Source organism: Lagopus muta, chromosome 7 (genome assembly GCF_023343835.1).
Source record: "Lagopus muta isolate bLagMut1 chromosome 7, bLagMut1 primary, whole genome shotgun sequence".
NCBI classification, from domain to species: Eukaryota; Metazoa; Chordata; class Aves; order Galliformes; family Phasianidae; genus Lagopus; species Lagopus muta.
Window position 1 is genome coordinate 44,624,577 of NC_064439.1, and position 20,350 is coordinate 44,644,926.

At 39.1% G+C, this 20,350-nt stretch overlaps 1 protein-coding gene across 27 annotated transcripts in view; it reads left to right on the forward strand.

Annotated features, from left to right (window-relative positions):
* Window positions 1-20,350, forward strand: part of ARPP21 (cAMP regulated phosphoprotein 21) — a 185,969-nt gene that overhangs the window by 91,446 nt on the left and 74,173 nt on the right. For all 27 annotated transcript variants that reach the window (XM_048952081.1, XM_048952083.1, XM_048952082.1 and 24 more), the window contains 4 exons: window positions 3,352-3,502; window positions 4,743-4,821; window positions 6,330-6,389; window positions 7,255-7,395. In XM_048952081.1, coding sequence (XP_048808038.1) covers window positions 3,352-3,502; window positions 4,743-4,821; window positions 6,330-6,389; window positions 7,255-7,395 — 431 coding nt within the window. The remainder of the gene's footprint in view (window positions 1-3,351; window positions 3,503-4,742; window positions 4,822-6,329; window positions 6,390-7,254; window positions 7,396-20,350) is intronic.

Below are 20,350 nucleotides of genomic sequence, written 5' to 3' on the forward strand. Positions count from 1 at the left end.
CTTAGGTATGCTTCTTTGTTTGCCTGCTAAGAACAAGACTTGAATAAAACACACAAACTAAAACCAAAATAACATGAGCACTGCCTGCCTGTATGTAATTTGAGATGTGTATGTGCAAATATGTGCAAACGAGATCAGCCATAGAGAGTTTGAAGAAGTGACTTCTTGAGAGCCTAGCACAAAAAAAAAATGGAAAATCACATTCAAGTGTACTTTCTCTCAGTTTTCTCTATTGACTTGAAATGAATCAAATTCAGCTCTCCTCTCATATATGGAGAGATTTTTTTCTATTTTTTTATTGTTTTAAAAGACCAAAAACCAGGTTGTTTAGCAGGGGGACTTTTCCACGTTCTGCTGCTCTACAATGACGTTTATGCAGTTGCTAGTTTTATTTTATCAGTTGTTCTGTTCTAGGTATATGCTAGCTTAACACGCATTGCTCAACACACGTGGCTTTTGTTCTGCTTTCATTTGTATTTTCTATTGTTTACTGGAGAATGAAAAAGAGAATAATATAAATATAAAGAGACTGTATTAAGCATGGCATGGTAGTTGATAATGTACTGCACAGGATCTGTACTGAACCTCCCTACTTCAGGCAGTGGGGCTCCAGCTGCACGCGGAGCCCGACCCTACCTGATTGCACTGAGAACAGCAGGGGTGTCCATGGCCATTCTGAAACAATAACGGGAGATGAAAGGCTCCCTGGACCTAGCTTCCATTTTGTAAAGATGAAGTTGGCTGGGTGTGATCAATGAGGTCAGAGTCGCCTTTTTGCCCTCACTGCCCTTTGGCTAATGAACGTGGCTCAGCTTTGCCATGGGACCTGCAGCCTCCTCCTTGGGCTGGCTGAAGGGTACAGGAAGCTTTGTGCCTACCCAGTTGCTTTGCTTTCACTTTATAGGAGAAAAAGCTTATTTTTCTTATTTTTTTTTAATTATTATTTAATCTTCATGGTTTACAAAGCACAGAAAATAAATTGCCAGAGAATGTACGGTACATTGCCAGAACTACAAAGTATGGATTGTACTGCAGACTTGATGTTTGTATTTATATTTGAATACTTGCCTTCATTTTCCTGTGTAAGGAAAAAACACTTGTTTACCTGTATTACTTGATCTTGAACGCTTACCTGATAGTTCACTATGTCCTTACTTACAAGGAATGTTGCCTTTAATGTTATACTGTTAACCAATACGTGTATTACTGCAATTTGAACATTTATTTTGTTGTTCACTATACTTACCTTGTATCAATGTATTTACTAACACTGTATTTTATTATTGAGAAACATCAATAAAAATATAACAAAATACACAGTAGCTTGCTTTCACGACTCTACAGCCCTTCATGTGTGTTTCTTCCAGTGCAACCAGCCATAGAAGCGTTATGTTAAATGTAAGACAGCATTTCCTGTATGTTCATATGTGTGCTAATGTGCACAGTCTGTTGTTTTTCATTGCAGTAATTGCATGTTTGCAGCCGTTGTGAAGCGTAAGGTCGATGTCCTGAGATTGGCGCAGCCAGTTACATTTTTCTCCTCTGTTTGGAAAGCTGATGGCACGGTTGCTCTGCTCGGGGCAGCACAGGGGCTCAGGGCTGTCCTTTGGGGTCTTCTGTCAGTGGTTGATCTAAGCATGGGGTTTGAATGAGAAATTGTTCTGCCATTTGAAGTGAAAGAAAGCAGGCACAATCTTAGCCCTCTCAGAGTGCATCCAAGCAGGTTAGCAGACATTTTTGTCACCCCTTATCTCATCTGGCCAGCAGTCCCTCCCTTGTACCTACTGTACACTGAGATCTTGGCTAGCACTGTCATCTAGAGATAACAGAGATAGGGATTAAGGAGAGTAGTTCATATTAAATATGGGCTCTAAGGCTTTGTTTCTACTTTACAGTGCTTTTCATCTTGAGTCCTTTGTGCCACATTCGATTAGACTGAGAAATTACCCAATTCCTGTCTTTCTGTGGCATGTTTATGCTGCTACCTTGTGCCATTAGGATTTTGTCTCACATGTGTTGTGGTGGCTGATTTGTTCTTTACTTAAGACAAGAAAAGCACCAAAATCTTGTTTTAAAAAAATAAATATTGAAAGTATCAGTTAAATTACAGTGGTCTTGGGTTGTTTTTTTTTTTTTTTTTCCTTAAAAAAATCCCTTATTTTGAAGCATTTTATCAATAGTTCTGTTATGCTATTATTCTTTGAAAAATTGTGAGGTAGGGATATTTAGAAGCATTCAAGAAATTCTGATTTTTCTGCAGCAGAGGTGAATTTGGATTTCATTAACCTGCTGCCAGAAATTTATCAGGCCTGCAGGACTCTCCTGTATTAAATACTGCATTACCAGGGAGCTTTGCTACAGCTTAATTCAATTTTTACACAAAAGCATATGTTATTATTTTGGGATTTTTTTCAACAAAAAATACAAACACATAAGCCTGCTCCCTTAAGTTTTGTACAATCAGATTGTTTTCTTCAGGAGTTACCATAGTGTTATTTATATTTCTCAAGATATTGCAATTTGCATTTTATTCGAATGGACACAATGTAAGTGATGTTGAAGTGGGGAATAACAAGTTCCTTAAAGCAAATCAGGAAAGGCGACGAGCTTGAATTCTCAATTTTAATTAATTTTTAAAGCTAAAGCATGCTTTCAAGGGGACTCAGTCTTTCTGAAGTACTGCATTTCTGAGGATATGCGGTGCCTCGGAGAATTTTGCTTACCACAACTTGTTTGAATATTGCAGTGCCCACTTCACCCCCTCAGCTGAAGGAATATTTGTGCATTTTTAAACATGAAGTATGCAATACAGTAACTCAGTAAGCCATTTTGGGTACAAATGAGTTTATAATTTGCCTGCGTATTTCTTCTATCAGAGCCTGAATGCTCAGTCTTGCTGATGCTGAATTTACATGCACAAAGCAGTTCATGTGAACCTGCAACCTGCTTTTTCTGGGGAAAAAGTCTCATTTTTTTCAGACCTTTTCCCACTGGTTGTTATTTGACATTCGTGCTATTTCTTAATTTTTAGAATTCCCTACAAAGACCCATATGAAATGCAATTCACTGTTTTGGCAACTCTTGAGAGTGAATTACTGAAGTGGAGAATAATGCACCTTTAACGTAGGTAGACTAAAAGCACGTAGATTTCAAATCACCTGCTAGTAGAATTTGACTTCTAAGATGATGTTATTCTCCTGGAAAAAAAATCATTTTTCAAATAGGAAAGAAATGTACCTGGCTTCAGCTTTTCTAGACATACGCCGTTTAACGTGTATCTCCACAGGCTGCGAATCACAGAAACTGTATTGAATCTGGCCCTAAAGTTATTTATTTTTTTCTTCCCAACAGGAATCGATACAACTACAGCTTTCAAGTTTTCCTAGTTTGCAAGAAGAAGATAAAACTAATAAAGATGACTCCGAGAAAGAAAAAGAGAAAGATAAAAATAAAGAGAAAGATAAAAACAGTGAGAAAAACAAGATCAGAATGTTATCAAAAGGTGAATTTGGAATATTTAAACTGCTGTAACTACTCTTATAAGCAATACGTTTCTTTCTTTGTGCATAAATACTCCGGAACGTTCCCACACATTGTGATAATTCAGAATGTGAAATGTGCGTGCATGAATTTTTCATAGAAATGTTGGGCTTTGAAAGTGAGAAACCTTCCAAAATGGTTTGGTGTGGATATTTTTTTTTCATGTAAAATGATTGTTTTGAATACTTAACTGTGGTGGTGTGAACTTATATGTATGTAAGCGTGTGTGGTTATGTAAAGGATAAGTCTCTGGCTAATATTCTTTTTCTCTCTCTGGTAATGACAGTACACTGACATGTTGTTTGTGCAGTGTAGGCAGCAGAGTAATCCTGGTTAGTATCACTCCTCTATGTCAGAGAATTTCTTTCAAATACTATAAGGAAGTCCAGCCAATTTCGACCTTTAACCTGCATTGCCACCTAATACTGCAGTTACCTATCACCTGCTATCACCTACTACAACTTCTTCAGGACCGATCTTATATCTAAACAAAGTCATATTTGAAAAACGTTTTTATTAATCCACAGTACAAAGTTAGAGCATAACGTCTTATATAATCTTAACGTCTTAAAAATAATCATCGCCTACCTGGGTGCAGATCCGCAGCTGGTGTGAATTGTCATTTGGCCTCAATGGAGCTCTCCACAGCTCACGCCAGCTCGCGGATCTGCCCGTGCCTTTGGTTCAGGCAGTGTGGCAATGCTGGAAAATTAATTCTGACTGCTGTCACACGTCCCCATTACCCGCCTACTTTCAGGTGTCACTGGATTTTCAATCTGTTTATAGAATTCCTCTTGGCACCATGCCTCATTTTCTGTGCGTGCGGCATGTATTAAGTGGTACAAAGTGATGAGTAAAACCATTTTTAAAAGCTTTGGAGTTTAGATGAAGAGTATGGAAATGACTTGCTTGGCATTGATGGTTTGTCATGATTTTCAAATGCCTAATGTTTTCTTTCAGTGTCTGCTTTTGGTGCTGTGTCCTGTAGAACAGTACAATGGAATCATGAACATCCACCCGTGCTTCCAAGATCAAATTTCTCTTTACTTACTTACTTTAACTTGAACCCCAAATGAATGCTTTCTTTCTGAATACATGCTTTCAGGTTGCGGCTGGAAAATGGAGCTTGGTTTAAAGTATAACTTCATCATAACAGTTGAAATAAAATAAACGAGTGCAGAGTATTTGTTTTTGTTTTTCAGATTGCAGTCAAGAGTATACAGACTCAACGGGGATAGATTTGCATGAGTTTCTCATTAACACATTAAAGAATAACCCCAGGTAGGTACTTTCTGCATTAGAGTTGACCCTTTATATAGAGTTGACCCTAAATTATACCTGCCAATGTTAGAAATTCCATAAACTGTACATCATGTTTTATTAGTTCTGTAGACGGGTGTGAGAGAAAATGTAAAGGAAGGTAGGTTTCTAATGGAACAAAAAGCTGTTAAAACTCATCAATTCCTACTCCTCTTCACTCATCTATCACTTAATTTCACTTTCAGTGGCATCTGGTCTTTGTTCTTACCTTCCTGCATATAGCATCTATGTGATTTTAGGGCTACTGTAACAATTGCAAGTGAAGATTTGTATATGAATATAAAGTAGCTTTCTTCTGGTGTTGCTGTAGACAATTAAAATCCTGTGCACAATGCTGAATTCTGTTGGTATTCCTACCATTTAGAGCAGTGAGCCCATTTCTGTTAAATTTGCCTCTAAAGGCTTAAGAAAGGATTTGTTATGTATTTATACATTGTTTTGTGTGTTAATTTCATTGAATCTGTTAGATAGATGCCATGTAATAGAAAATCTAGAAGTAATGATAGGTTACAGGTTGTGTAACCTTTTCTATAGATCAGGCTGCATGCAATCAAGAACAGTTGGTAATTAGCTTCATGCCCTGCCCCATGCCATCATGGTGGCAGCTCTTCCTCACCAAGCAGCGCAGCGCAGCTCTGGGCACACCCCCATCACTCAGCAACAACCAGACACTGGCCCAAGACAATTTCTCTTCCCTCAGTGGGGCTCAGGCAAGCCAAAAGGTTGGTCACTCGTGATGTGGATGGTAAAGTCCATAAGCAGTTTTAACTGTACAAAATGAGAAAGTTTAAAAGAGTTAAGGAGTGATGGACTCTGTCAAGCTTACAAAAATTGTACACATGGGGCTGTGCTTGGAAACTTTTGTCGAAGAGGGAGGAAAAAGGAACACTTGAGAACTTTCAGTTGAAAAACAGAACATTTGGAGTAAGAAATGCAACAGTGTCTCTTGGGAGTCCCTGTTCATAGCATTGATCTGTACTGTGCTCTTAACCAGATCAGCCTGCACAGTCTTCTCACTTAATGTTCACTGCCTACAGAAAGATGTGTGTCCTAGAGAATGCTGGACATTTATGTGGATGGCATCTCTTTTCACTAACGAGCCTGGGCTAGCTGGAAATGTCATATTCCATCAAAAATGGTGAGAAAACACCAGGGCTAGCTGCAGCAGTCAGGGCAGTGTTCTGGGCAACACACTGATACAGCCCCATGTGGCTGGAAGCCCTCTGACTGTGCTTGAATGCAAGGAAGGTCTCAGTCTGTCTTTGTGTTAGGAAAGATGCAGCACTGCCAAGTGGGATCTTCTTCAGATGTGCCAGGGCAAAACACATTTCGTTTTTTATCAGCATGGCTGGCCACACTTGAAAAATTGCCTTACAAATGTTGGCATATTCAGTCTTTGATCTAAAATGGCTGTTGGTAGTTGATGCTACAGTTCCTTGCGTGTTTTGTTTTTTTCTTCTTTTTGACAGGGACAGGATGATACTCTTGAAAATGGAACAGGAAATTATTGATTTTATTAGTGACAACAAGTAAGTAGAGCTCTGCACTTGGTTGAGAGGTCGCGTGTGCATGCAGAAACACATCTGAGTGATTGATGCACTCATATGGACCCCAGCATCCTGAGCCCTTTTGATGGCACGTCATAAGATCAGGCTTTTATGTCCTGACACATTGTGTCTGCTTAAAATACAGTGGATGTAAATGAAAACCTTTTGCTTTTCCTCTTGCAATAATTTTTCAATGGCTTCCACTGGCTTTGCTCAGTTGGATCCAAAAATATTAGTCAAGCTTTTAGCATGAAGGATATGACACAGGCATTTCTGAAGAAACATACTCAAACAGATATGCTGTCATGCAGGTTTCCCTGTGTGCTCTGTTATTCTAGCATGCTGGAAAGCAAAACTGAACTTTGGGGGAGGGGAGTTGTACTGGTTTGTTTTTTTTTTTTATAAACTGTTCCTATAGCTTTAAAAAGTAGTCAGAATAGGAGCAGAGGAAGAAATTGCACTCTTGGGAAATAAACTCTGTGACAGAAAGAGAGGAAAGAGGAGAGTGTGCCAATCTAGATCTCCCCAGCATCGCTCTGTGCCTGTCCTGTAGGAGAAGGGCAGCAATCTGTTGCTGGCGTTTCAGCAAATCTGTGTGCTGTAGTGTCTGGTTGACAGCATGAGGTGTGAGCTTTGTAGTGTGTGGAAATGTGCTTAATAGAAACTGTAAATAGACTTGCTTACTCTTTTCTGCCTTCTTGTAGTGAGCATCACTGTGCAAATGCACAAAGGAGAAATTTTCAGACTGTCCACTGAGTTATGAAATGCATTGCTATTGTCGATTGATTGTAGCTCAGAGGAAAATGTAATTATCAGTGGAATTTGTTGTGTGTGTTTTTTTTTCCAGTAATCACTATAAAAAGTTTCCTCAGATGTCTTCATATCAGAGGATGCTGGTACACAGAGTGGCAGCTTACTTTGGGATGGATCACAATGTGGATCAAACTGGGAAATCTGTAATTATCAACAAGACCAGCAATACCAGAATGTAAGTAGAATCTGTTGTGCTTTCCTTGTTCCCTTTCACAAGAGCTGGTTGGTACTATGACTGTGTGACATTTTTGTCAGTAAACATATATTTTTTTAAATAAGGTGTGAATACTGTTTATCAGTTTTTAGGGGGGAGGAGAGGACAAAGTTGTCTTCAGAGACACTGGCGCTGTCATCTTATTTCAAGGATTAAAGATAAATAAGGAGAAATCAAGCCACCCTGACCTTTGCAAGCGTCTTGTCTAGCACATTGGAATGTTGTATTCCCTGACTCCTTAGTGCCACCAGTTCACTACAGAAATGAGTTTATTGCTTTATCTGTCACCTCATACCATACAAGTATACTCCCAAACAACCTAAATGTATTTGGAAGGTTGCCTCTTTCCTGGTTCTGGCTCTCTGTGCTTCAGGATTCATTGTCTGCCCAACCTGATCATTTAGCATTTGATTTCTCTCCGTGACCTGCCGCCACTGTTCATTCCCTTCTCCTCTTCCTGATTCTAGTTTATTTTATTTTCAGATCTCATAGAAACCACAAATTTCTTATGGGATATAAAGTTCTTCTGATGGTTGAAATGCATTGCAAAATTCCTGGCGGGTTAAATGTTTGCTGGCATGTTTTCTGCTCTCCTCTGTGATCCTGTACAAAGCTAGCAAAAGTTCAGTACAAGATTTTTGACTAATTCAGCAAAGATACAATCGTGGCCACACCTGTCAGCATTGCTTCTTCTGCCAGGTGCCACACGTACATTAGCCATAATGGAAGCAGTGGTCTTTCTCTCTTTACCTGTAAACAATATAATGAAGAGGAAGTAATTACTGCCAGGTAATTAAGTTTTGGTATCTGGTATTGGAACAATAATGCCCCCATTTGAAAATTGCATACTTCCTGTATTCAATTAGTAGCACAAATAAAAACCTTTATTTCATTCACATATCCAACAATTAGGTGACTTACTTAGACTCAGGTGCTGAGAGTACGTGTCAACACACTACAGATATAAGGTAATAGCATTTTACAAATATATTTTATAAATACAGATACGTATTTGTATCATAGGCTCGGGTTTTGGTCATGCAGAAGTGGGTAGTCCCTCTAGCACAATGGTATTTGTAATTTCTCTGAGCCTTGAGAACCTTCCATGTACGTAGTAAATTTAAGATTAAGGACAATTTATTATAGATCCTTCTCTTGGGTATCCCCTAAGATATTCAGGCACCTGTAAAATGGCGCTTACACATCGATGTTTTTAAAGGTTTAAATGAACTGTGCTACAGCGGTCTCAGTATGAGAGAATGACAGTAACTCAGTGAACTTAGCACTCAAACTGCTGACTCTTAGCCTCAGGATCTGATAATACCTGCCCATGTGCAGTGGCTGCATTTGGATATGAATAAAGAAAGCTGGGTATGCAGCAAACCAGTGTTCATTCCTGGACTGTAAATGAGAAGAAAAAATGTGTCTTAAATCACATTTGATCATATTTTAATGATTTTTAGGCATTTCTCTGTCTTCACTGCTATCCATTTTCCCTTAATATCTGTCACATCTGGAGTTCAAGAAGTACAGATCTCACCAGGTTGCCTTCTCCTGGTGATAATACCACACTGGTGTCTGGTAATGCTTTGCCTGTCTGTGTGGCTGCACATCTCATATTGGTAGCACTGGAACAGCACTTCTGGGGCGAACACTGTAGCCCCATTCAACAGTAAAAAATGTTGTCCAGGTGTTTTGGGGTAGCTGCAGCTTCTTGCATGTTGAGAAGGCAAGCCTGGTTACTGGCACTAATGGGCAGCTCGTGGGTGGGCTTGTTGTTACTGTGAGCACAACTTTCCTGTGAGCACCACGTGAACTGCAGACTTCTCCCCCTTCTGTAGTGACTTGAAGGTAGATAACTAAATGAGCTCATATCGCATCATGGTTCTTCTAGTATGTTATTTACCATACTTTGATACCGCCTTAAATAAAGCTTTGCAGAGGCTCTTTTTTTCCCATAATTGAAGGAGATAGCATGTTGCTTTTTTTTGTTTGTTTGTTTCATGTTCCTGGCTCTGACAGAAAGTAGACATTACTATCCAGTATTAATAAGAGTTGATGAGATTTTATTAAACACAGCAAAAAGTTCCACGTCTGAAAACATCCACTGTGATTTCACGTGTGCTGCGTTTCACTATTCTCAGGAGAAGCAAGTTTGTTTAGTTCAGAATCAACACTAAATACTGGGAAAGTGTTGATTCTATTAATTACTGCTTGGAAAATATCCAGAGTACCGGAGAAACTCGAGAGCAGTTAGAAGACTGTTCAGAGTGCTTAATGCTGTTCTATGAGGCTGATTGTACAATACAAGTTCGTGGGGGGTCCCATAGATACTATGAAGGTTTGCATTCTGTCAATAAATTATCTCCTTATGGTGTATGACTCCCAAAATAGCTGCATCTTCTCATGAGGCTTGAGTTCTTCAGTTCAGAAAGCATCTGACTCTGCAGAGTCACCATGTGGGCTTGAATATGCATCGTGTAACTTATGTCTCAGTTGAGCGAGGGCTCATGTCACATCTTGGCTCCCACTCGCAGGTGATGAGTTGTTCCCTGGCTGCAGGCAATGAGATGGATTTGCTCTGCTCAGCAGGGGTCCTCCAGTCTTGCTGCTCATGACTGCTCACAGTCACAAGAGTCAGAAGAATTCATGGCTTTGAGGTGGATGGGCTGCTTGGTAAAATTGGATGTACGGCACTATGATAGAAGTGCCACAGCATGGAGCAGTCCGTCAAATGGGAGACAGGAATATGAATGGAATAAATAGAGGCATTTCATTTATTTCATCAAATGGCAATCTGTAGGACAGCACACTGCCACTTTTGGAAACCTGAGACACTAAGAAATCAATAGCTACTTTTAGGGAGGTAGAATTTTAGAAGGTGCTCGTTGAGGAGACCGGCTGGAAGCATGGCTGTGACTTTGTCCAGTCCACCATGTTGTTGTATGGAGAGGGGAAACTGATGGTAAGAAAGCTTTAGGATTTGATTCTCTCTGGGATTGCAGTCTTTGAGCTTTAGTCAAATCTCAGTGTTAAAGCAGCAGTTATAGCTTAATGACTGCTCTGCAGTCTGAAAACTACTGAAAATGAGGGGCTTAATCTAGTGCTTATTTTGTTATTTATTGAAATATGAACAAGCCATACCATTCATGATGTATTTTTTTACGAAATTAAATTCTAAGACACAGATGACCTAAACTAGCAAAGTGCTTCGTAAAGTTCTTGAGCTCTCATTATAGAAAAGTGAGTTCTAAAATTACCTTTCACTATGGTTTTTAAAATTGAGACTAAATTAAAAAAATAATAATAATAAAAAGGGAAGGAATTGCAAAAAAGAAATATCCTTTTTTTCCAGATCTAATATCTTACAAAGTTCTACCTAAAATGAATTGTCAAACTTTTGAAATCTTTTTCTCAGTAGTATACGTGAGAAAAAGTGAGCAATGAATAAAGGATTACTTGTTATTGTTCTGGTTTTAGATCCAGAGAGCTCTAAATAATACTGAAAATGGGAAGGCTGCTTTATTCATTCTGAAATTGCTGGTGTCAGCATTGTAATGTTTATTTGTCTGTGATCTGTGTCTGCCTGTCATATACTAAAATGCATAGGGAATTTAAGACAGTCAAATATGATGATCTCAACAGAAGTTTGGAATAGAAACAATATATTAGAGTGGACATCCTAAACTGGAGCCAAAAAAAAGGGGGATGTGTCACCTTCTATTCTGTGTACCTTCACAATTCCTATCAGACAACTGAAAGAGCTTTACCTGAAGACTATTCATATAATAATACCTATCAGTTCAACCAAATTCATTCATTATTTTATGGTGATAGGTGGAAAAATGAAGGGGAAGTACATTTTGAGTGCTTGATAAATGGCGAGGGTTTTCATTCAGCTGAGATCATCCCACATGTGTCTGTGCCACAGCCCACACATGCACTTGTGTACATTAGTGTATATGCATGAGTGGCAAGGTTCATCAGAATGGAGAAGGTGGAGTGCTTATGTTATGTAATGGATTTTATTTAGACAATTTCATACATTCTGAGGGTGTAACACACCTATTATGAACTTTATTCCAACACTCACATCTTTAGTTATGGCTAATTTTTTTCAAGAGCGTCATGCTAATCACTGTACTGATTCTCTTCTTTCCTGCTGTCAGTATGTAAATATTGATATAATACTGGCCCAGTCAGAAGGGATTTTGTTCCTTTGTGATGCCCCTAAAAACTCTGGGCAGTACTACGATGTTTTTGGTATTGCAGGAGTTTCTTTTAGACTGGACTTGAACTGTATCAGCAGGTCACATACATAAAATATGCACTTTGTATGTCGTACTTAGTCTTGTAGATTATTAGCCTGTGCTATTTTATGTCCTCTGTGTAAGGGGGATTTGATTCACCTGAACAGAGGTGAAGTTCTCAGATTTTCTTTTGTGTATTTACAAAGTGATCTCTTGTGGATATCATCTGTGCTAGAAGAGGTGTGCTGTGCTGATTTCACCATTTTATGATTAGAATCTGGACTTCAGTATCAGCAAAATGATATGCACTGAATGATGACTACTTCCACGAGGATTAGTTTCAAAAAGATTTTTTCCTCTAAACTAAGGTGCCAAGAAGACTTTATTGGGATGCCAAACATAATGGCCTTTGGAGCATGTAGCAAAGTATCCCTTTCCCCTTGAGCGAATAAGGTGTTCGTGGTTGCTTGGTGTGACTTCAATTTCTATAAGTGCTTGTTTGCTGATGGGAAAGGCAGAGTGTATTCCATACACAATTGGTAGCAGCTGGGTTTTGTTCAGGTATATGGCAGTGGTTGTGCTGTATACCTGAATGCATATACCTTTTTGCAAGATTTCAGTCAAAGCAGTCATCATTTGTGAGAGTTTGAACCACAAACTGGTTTTCTAGTTGCTGGGTGTTTGTTTTGTTTTTCACTTTCCTCTTGTAACAGAGCATTTGTCTGGCAAGCCGTTTGCTGTATGATGTTGCACCTGCACTGAAGCACCTTATGGCATCCTTGTCACGCATGCAGTGGGGTAATCATCTCATGAGAACAGAATCACTTTTGTTAGCCACATGAGACAGGAAAACAGATGAACAGCATTATTTTTGCTTTTATTTCCTTTCTGTTGTGGTTTATGTTACTTTTCTTCAAGGGAGCTTGAAGTCAGCTGTGTTCCTCTGTTTTCTATTGTAGTTCCCTCTTTCCCATGCTCACTACAGCATAGTTCTTTCTCACCTACTATGAATAAGCAGAAGCTGGGGATATCTACACATTCCTTCTGGCATATAGTTGATGTCCAGTCAGCGTAGTAGAGTCATGTGTGAACATAGACAGAAATGCAAGGGTGAGCAGTAGCTGTGTGCAACTTAAATGGAAAAGCTATGTCAGTGAGCAGTAACACCATAATTGGCCAAGATATTTTGTTCCAGTTTAAGACAAACATTAAGCAACTAAGAATTCACTAAAACCATTGATTAAAGCAATAAAAACCCACAGTCATAGTTATGGAGTATATGTAGCTACATAGTTGTGTATGTAGATTTAAAGTAACGAATGATAATAATTTTCTTGGATTTTTATTTCTTGGACACGTTCATTTTTAAAATAATGACTAAATTTAGAATGTATTGAGAAATTTAAGGGAATAGGAACAGTGTTCAGGATGGAAAAGCTTGGTGTCCCAGCAGTCACTGTTGTGATGCTCAGCTTTTAGCCTTTCCCTTATTGCTGACCTTACCCACTGCAGGCTTTCACATCCCAGAATAAGCAAGGAAGTTGCCAAGAAACTCTTGGGAAGAACATTAAGAGGGATTAGACATCTCACATTGAGATTTGGGAAACATCCACCTGCAGCAGAGTCCTGTGCATGATACCAACTGATTGGCATTTTAGCAATATGTTAATGTTGTGCTACAGCCATTTGTTTCAGTTATAAAGTACATTCCCCTCTGAATGCCTTCTCTGGGGTTGAGTGTTCATCATTTCAGTCCTTGGTGCTGAATCTCTTTTCTGGAAGAAACCTCTGGAAGAGGTTCAGGTTATTTTATCCCAGACTTATTAATTTTTGAAAATTGTTCATTTTCTTTAGATTAACAATACTTGAATTAGGACAACCTTTTTTTTTTAATTTTCCTTCTCAATATGTGTTCCCTCTTTTTAGTTTCATGCCTGTTTTACATGGAAGACATGAAAAAAAATAGTTGGTATGTGTAGGGCTGAGCTGAATATGACTCTTAAATACTGTCTTCGTTCATACTTCGATCATTGGTTGCCATATACTTGCAAGCTATGGGAATGTCTTGCTCTGTAAATGAGATGTGAGGGTAAATGAACCAGTTCTAATAGCTCCAGTATTAAATTTTCATCCAATGTAATTTATCAGTACTAAATTATTTGTAATTAAGGTGGACATGTAATTTACAGCTGTTGTATAGTATAATGAAATATTAGTTAAGCATTAATTAGAGGAAATGTATGATTTTTTCTAGGTTTTTAATCCTTGCAGTCCCACTCCTTAGCAGATTTGACAAATGCAGGTTGTGGTCACCTGGGCTGTGCTGGGGAAATCAAGGGTTGCCAAGAATGCTATAGAATAGCAGGAGACAGTTGAGTTGAGGGAAGCTTGTGCATATTTTATCACCGTTAACCAGTGTCTCTGTGTGATCATCCAGCCTGTAGCAGGAAAATGCCTGTTAATCAAGCTACTGTTGGGCTCTTTATATTTTTGAATCATTGCAGGCAGGTCTGGAAATCTGAAATGGCATCTGTGATTTACTCAGTTAATTCCTTCTGTAGTGGCTGAAATAACATTTTAAAATTTGGGCTGTAGTTTGCAGAAATGAGGCACTGATTAGTGAGCAAGGGAATTTTTGAGATGGTCAAAATTATTCTCAGTAATTGCCTTTTACCATTCTGTTGCCTGCCTCTTGTTAAATGTAGGAAATATGACATAATCACTGAAAATGGAGAAAATGTAATGATTTTTGAGTTTTTTTTCTTGAATAACCAAGTCAGTTGCTTCTGCTCCCTGCTCCAAGCTGAATCTGACAAGTTATTAAAAGCCATCACTTCAGGGCAGTGATCATTCGTGGAATGGCTTCTGGTCCATGACTGTTCTTGCTGGAGTTGCAGCAGGACCTGGAGTGGAAGTAAAACACAAGAATTTGTGATGCAGCAGAGCACTGCTTTGTACACATGGTGCATTTGAAGAGGACTAGTGGTTTCTTCATTAGGACTAGTAGTTTCTCAATTAGCTTTTGGGGAACCACCTTGCTGCCTTCACTGGAAGCCTTCAAATCTTAGCCTCGCTTTCCTTTTGTTGCTCTCTTCCTTGTTGATTTTTGAACTTGTGAGATGTGAAAATGTAATTTTAAATGGATCTCTGCAGTTATGCAACACTGATTTTCCTCTACTCATGGAGCGCCTAGTCTTTATAACAAAATATTAATGAATTCCACGGTAAGCAATGTTACTACTCAGGTGTCTTTACTATCTGGAAATAAATTGTTGCTTTGCAAAATCTAGTGAAGTCTAGATACAAATCCTGCTGTCAAAAACAAAATCGAAGCCGGGGGATTGGCAGCAGGAGGAGCAAATTCCTGAGCTGTAGAAGTAATCCTAATTTGATTGCAGGAGGACAGTGAAGTATCTCAGTGCTCTTCTAATGGTCCCTGACTGAGAGAGAAGGCAGAAGCTTTTCTGGGTAGCAGAAAAGCTGGTATTTCAGAATACCCTCGGCTTACTGGTTTCTGCCATGCTTTCAGAGCAGTTGTTGAGTATTCTGGCCCCAGAATACCAGGCCAAATATTGAAGACTGTGTTCAGGTGAACTCTCAAGGGAGTGCTGTGCTTTTGCATCTGTAGGTGAAAACAGAATTGCTATCTGGAATTAAGCTTTCAGAATGCTTGTCGGGGTCATGAGCTGTGCTATGGGAAGGTTAGATCAGATTTTTTTAAACTGTGCAGTCTGAAATTCTGCAGGATCTGGCCCCTTCCTTGGTCCCCTCACAGAACAACTTGTCACTGAAGAGATTCATAGCGTATTATCTTTGTCCATCCTGCAGCCTCCAGGTTAACCATCATTTTCATAGCGGGAAGCACTACTGGTGCCAAACGCACAGGGATCATCCTGCTAGGGTCCCAAAGCAGAACATTTTGAAGAGATGAGGGGTTTTGGTTTTTCACAAGTGGCAGCCTGCCTGCCTGCTCTGCAGAGTGTGGGTTGGTGACAGAATCAACCTCACGCTGTGAGCAACAAGGAAAAGTCATAACTTCCATGCTGTATTACCAGCTCTGTTCCTTTCAATCCTGTCAGATTTATCTGAAGGCCGATCATCTCCATGAGAGAGGGAGAATGCCTATCAGAATCACTTGTGACATTTAATATCCTTGTTGTTCAGTCATAAATACAGAACATGATTAGATTGCAGATGCTGTTCTGAAAAATGCTAAGAATGTACTGTCTTTGCCCAGGAAAAGTGTAACGTTTGGTATTTGAGGTTTTTTTCCTGCTCTTTGGAGAAGGCAGCACCTTTTACCGACTGCCTTGTACAGGGTAGATTTTTTTTTATGGCTTTCAGTGTGCTTTTGTCATCGTAACAGAAGTTCTTAGTGACTCATTCTATAAAAGCAGCAATCTGTTAATGAGGCATCAACCTCCAAAAGCCTGAAATGCCATCTTGAGTGATTTTAAGTGTTAAGTTATGATAATAGAAGTGCACTGTGCTTTAACAATTATCTGTATTTAAATTCCTACTCTGACTTTTAAAAACTGTTAGAGCATCCATCAACCCTGAAAAATACTCTGTCCTTATTCTCAAAACTGTTGTTCTGAGGGAATATAATCAAAGAATTTTAAGCTCTAGGGCTGTAATTCTGCCTTACATCATTTTGCTGGTGCCTTTTGACAGTGCTAGCATTTGCTTCCAACTTTTGTAAATTCTCAAACTCACAGAACGTATCACCATGCCTTCAAGATCAAAGAAGTCATTTTTTTCTTACTGCAGATAATGGAGTTTTGGCCCAAAAAGTAATGCTTATGTAGTTTTATTGTGGCTATAATGCAGAGCACTAGGAGAGCCTCCAGCATAAAACCAAAAAAGCACAGCAGGCAGATGTAGTAGATATTCACAAACTAGCAAAGCAAGAAAGGATGCCATACTGTGCAACAGCATGCCTGCAGAATAGAGGCCAACGTGATGTCGGACCGAGCAGTTGGTTTAATTAAAGACAAGTGCAAATAACAAGAAAATGCAGTTAAGCCATCGGAACACCTTCATAACAGCGCCCTAAATCTTCATAACTTCTCCTTATGCAGTCGGCAGAGACACTTCTCGCCCGCGCTCACCATCCCATTGCTCTCCTGATGGTGTGCTTATGGAAGAACACAGAGCCACTTGTGTTTGCCAGACGATGATCCTGCGGGTACCCAGGGGGCTCTTTGCCCCTTCCCAGCCCCATTACTTTACCTATCTGCCCTTCTGCATTGCCATTCAGGAGATGAGTATTAATGCCCTGTTCCCATTTAGCACATTCAGTGAACATCACATTGCAAATGCAAAGCTGGTGGGTTTTTTTCCTTCAGGCTTGTGCACACCACAGCGATCTCCACTTTTGAACTCGCTTTCCTATACTGCATTCCTTATACAGCTGCCTCGCTCGTAACCTGGGAGGTTTTTTACAGATGAGGTGCACTACAGCGCTTGCTAGATTTTTTCCTTTATCAGGCACTGTGCTGCTAAACTGTCTTTTCCACACGTGGGGAGGTTGTTGCTCCTTTTGAAGGCATCTTGTGCTGCACAGGCCTGCATGCCATAGTGCTGTCAGAAACGTATGCCACGTAATAAAGATTTATGTGCTGTGTAATTCAGCCCTGACAATCCCACGCTGCCTCTGTGCTCTGCTAATGCAGTGACTCCGTCTTAGAAGAGCAGCATACAAAGCTCACGCTTGTCTCTTTTCATTTGTCCTTTTGGTGTGTGCTATCTCTGTTTCCCGTATCTTAGCCAGTTAGTTCAGAGCTAAATAGCTTACTTTAAATGAGTGTAGATTATTTTGCCCCCACTATTTCATTTCTTATCTCCCATATCAATACAGATTTATGAAAGTGCATTAAAATGTTTCTAAACGTGAGACAGCCAAAAGCCCTGTGACTTCCTTACCCATCAGGATACATGGGCTGTTACCACTCTGCAAAATGTTTTTAGAGTCTGTAGTTTGATTCAAGGCTGAATACCTGCTTAGGACACTTAGATAGTGGTTTTGGGTTGGTTTGGTTTTTTTTTACATTGCTACTTACAATGGTTGACTTGGAATGAAAAGCATTAAATGAGCACATAATGGGAATTCTCCTTAAATATTCCATTTAAGGAGTATGCCTGGGGGACAAACTCTGTTCTGTGTCATACTGAGATAAACTGAGAGGAACTCTGCTAAAGTGAATGGAAGAATGGAACTAGTTCACAATAAAATCACCACAATGACAACAGAAAAATCTTACAATGGATGCTGCTATCAAAATCTAAACTTGTTTTTAAAACTTTGGCACACAGAAAAGTTTACCTAATTATACCAGCTTTCCTCTTTCCAAAATGCAAGCTTAGTTGTAGGGAAAACTTGTTGTCCAGAAAAATCTATTTGATTGGATTCTTGCTTAAATAGGGTCTGTTTTGCAGTTGTGTTTTAAGGGAGTATAAAATGCTAACAGGAAACGTTCATCTGTTTGAAGATGCATAGAGCAGTGTTTTACTCTGAGAACCGGTTTGTCTTAAAAGGCAAAACTGTCATGTAATTTTGTAGCAAACTGTATAAAAACTTCACTGGAAGGAAGGAATATACTGCTTTTTGCTCTGGAACACACTGCCAGAAAGACAAGTATTTAATTGGTACTCATAGCTCACAACTTGTAGGAAATGCTAAACGAGTTCATATGTAATTTGTGGTTTTGTGAAGTTGTGCTTCGGAGAACAGATGGTTTACTTACACCAGTACTGTTGACTGAGAACTATTTGGGTGATCAAAAGGCTTATATCAAATAAAAGCAACTTTTTTTTTCTTCTGTGCAGGTTTTTGTTTTTCTTTTCTTTTTTTTCCTCTCCTATGTGTTGGTTTCTGTGCCTTTAAGGCATTCAGATTTTCTCAGTATGCTCCCCAAATCACAAAATCCCTTAAAGGGAATTGGTATTCCCTCCTTAGGCTCTTTTGGAGCAGTGGAATTTGAGATTCTCAGGTGATCCCCAGGTATGGGAACTAAATGAAATATGGACCGTCATGCATGTGGGCAGCAATCTTTGTAAGCATATATTTGCAAATCTGTTTTCTTGCACGCTTCTGTTAGCATGTAAATACACAGGTACACTGTATCTATTGGGATTAACCTCTCAAAATGATAAATAATGTAGGTTGTGGGTTTTTGTGTTTGGTGTTTTTTTTTTAGCATTTTGTTGTTGTTTTGTTTTTATTTTTGGTATTGTTTTGTTTTCTTTGCGTGTCTGGAAGACAGTTGCAATATTCAAGGTCTTCAGAAATACTCAGTGTCTTCTTGAAAAGGTTATGCCAGTCCCATTTTTTACCACTTTGAATTAAACTAAGGTGTGGTTGGGGTTTCAAGGTGTCTGTTAAGGTGGCAGTAGTGAGTAAGTTCCAGATTCGATGTTGTTTTGTGGAAATGAACGCATCCCATGCTTTGGATTAAGACCTTAATTTAGATCAACGCTCTAAATAAGCTTGATAAATTCACTCCCTTACATGCATGAACACAATCCAGTGCATTGTGCAAACTCTTCACTATCAGTGCTAAAAAAGCATAGAAGAAAAGTGAATGTGGTTTCTTACCAATTATGGCTTGCATGAGATGAATTCTCAGTGTTGCAGTAACTATACATCTTATTAATATATTGCTATATATGCTGCATCTTACACAAAATCACATATTTTTTCTCGCATTTTCCATCCGTTGGCTCACCTTCAAGTTCATAAAGTACTGCAGCAGATTTCACCAGGTGAAACACTATGTCTCTATTCACATAGTAGACTCCCATAGCCTTGCTGCGCTCCATCATATTCTGCACAAACAAATGTCCTTTCACAACTGAGGATCAATCACATACTGGGCTTGTAGATTAATTTTATTAACTGGCACCAGCAGCTCATTAGTTCTGGCTTGTGGCTTGATCTCATGCTTCTCCTTCCAGTCATCTTCTGACAGGTGGAAACATTTTATGAACACTAAAGGAAGTGAAAATTGGATTTTTAAAAATAGAAGTAATGTATCAACTATTAAAAGCATGTTGTTTATTCAACTGTGTTAGTAGTCAGAGATGTTTAGTTGCTTTTGTTTTTAACCTTTTTTTTTTTTTTACTAACTTTTGGTAACTTTAAATCTTTCCTCTATGTTTTAAAGTCAGAAATATTTACTGTGTGCACTGCATAGTTTGTTAGATCCTTAACAGATCGCTCATAGCTATAAATTTTACAGTGCTAGTGCATCTAGAGAGGTTTAGTGTGTATTCTAAGCCACAAAACGAGAAAAACAGCATTTTTCAGTTGGTGATTTCAAAGCAGAGTATCTGCAGGTGCTCATCCTCTGTTCTAAGCGTATAGACACAGTGTTTATTCATGAGAACAAAGGCAGAACAAGCCACCTAGCAGTCCATTAATTGGATTTTGTAGCATTTCTGGTAAGACAAACCACCTCTGCCTTTAGCAACCCATGGTGTCATGGAACTGTTATAAAAAGCCAAGCTCCTTTGGGTCACCGAAGAGACTTGGTTGGCTGTGCTGATGGTTGGACTTGGTGTTCCCAAAGGTCTTTCCCAACCTAAACGATTCCGTGACTCTAAGGGCATCTGCAGAGTCTGTTGACTTCCGCATTGTGGGCCCAATATCTGCAAGTGCCAACACC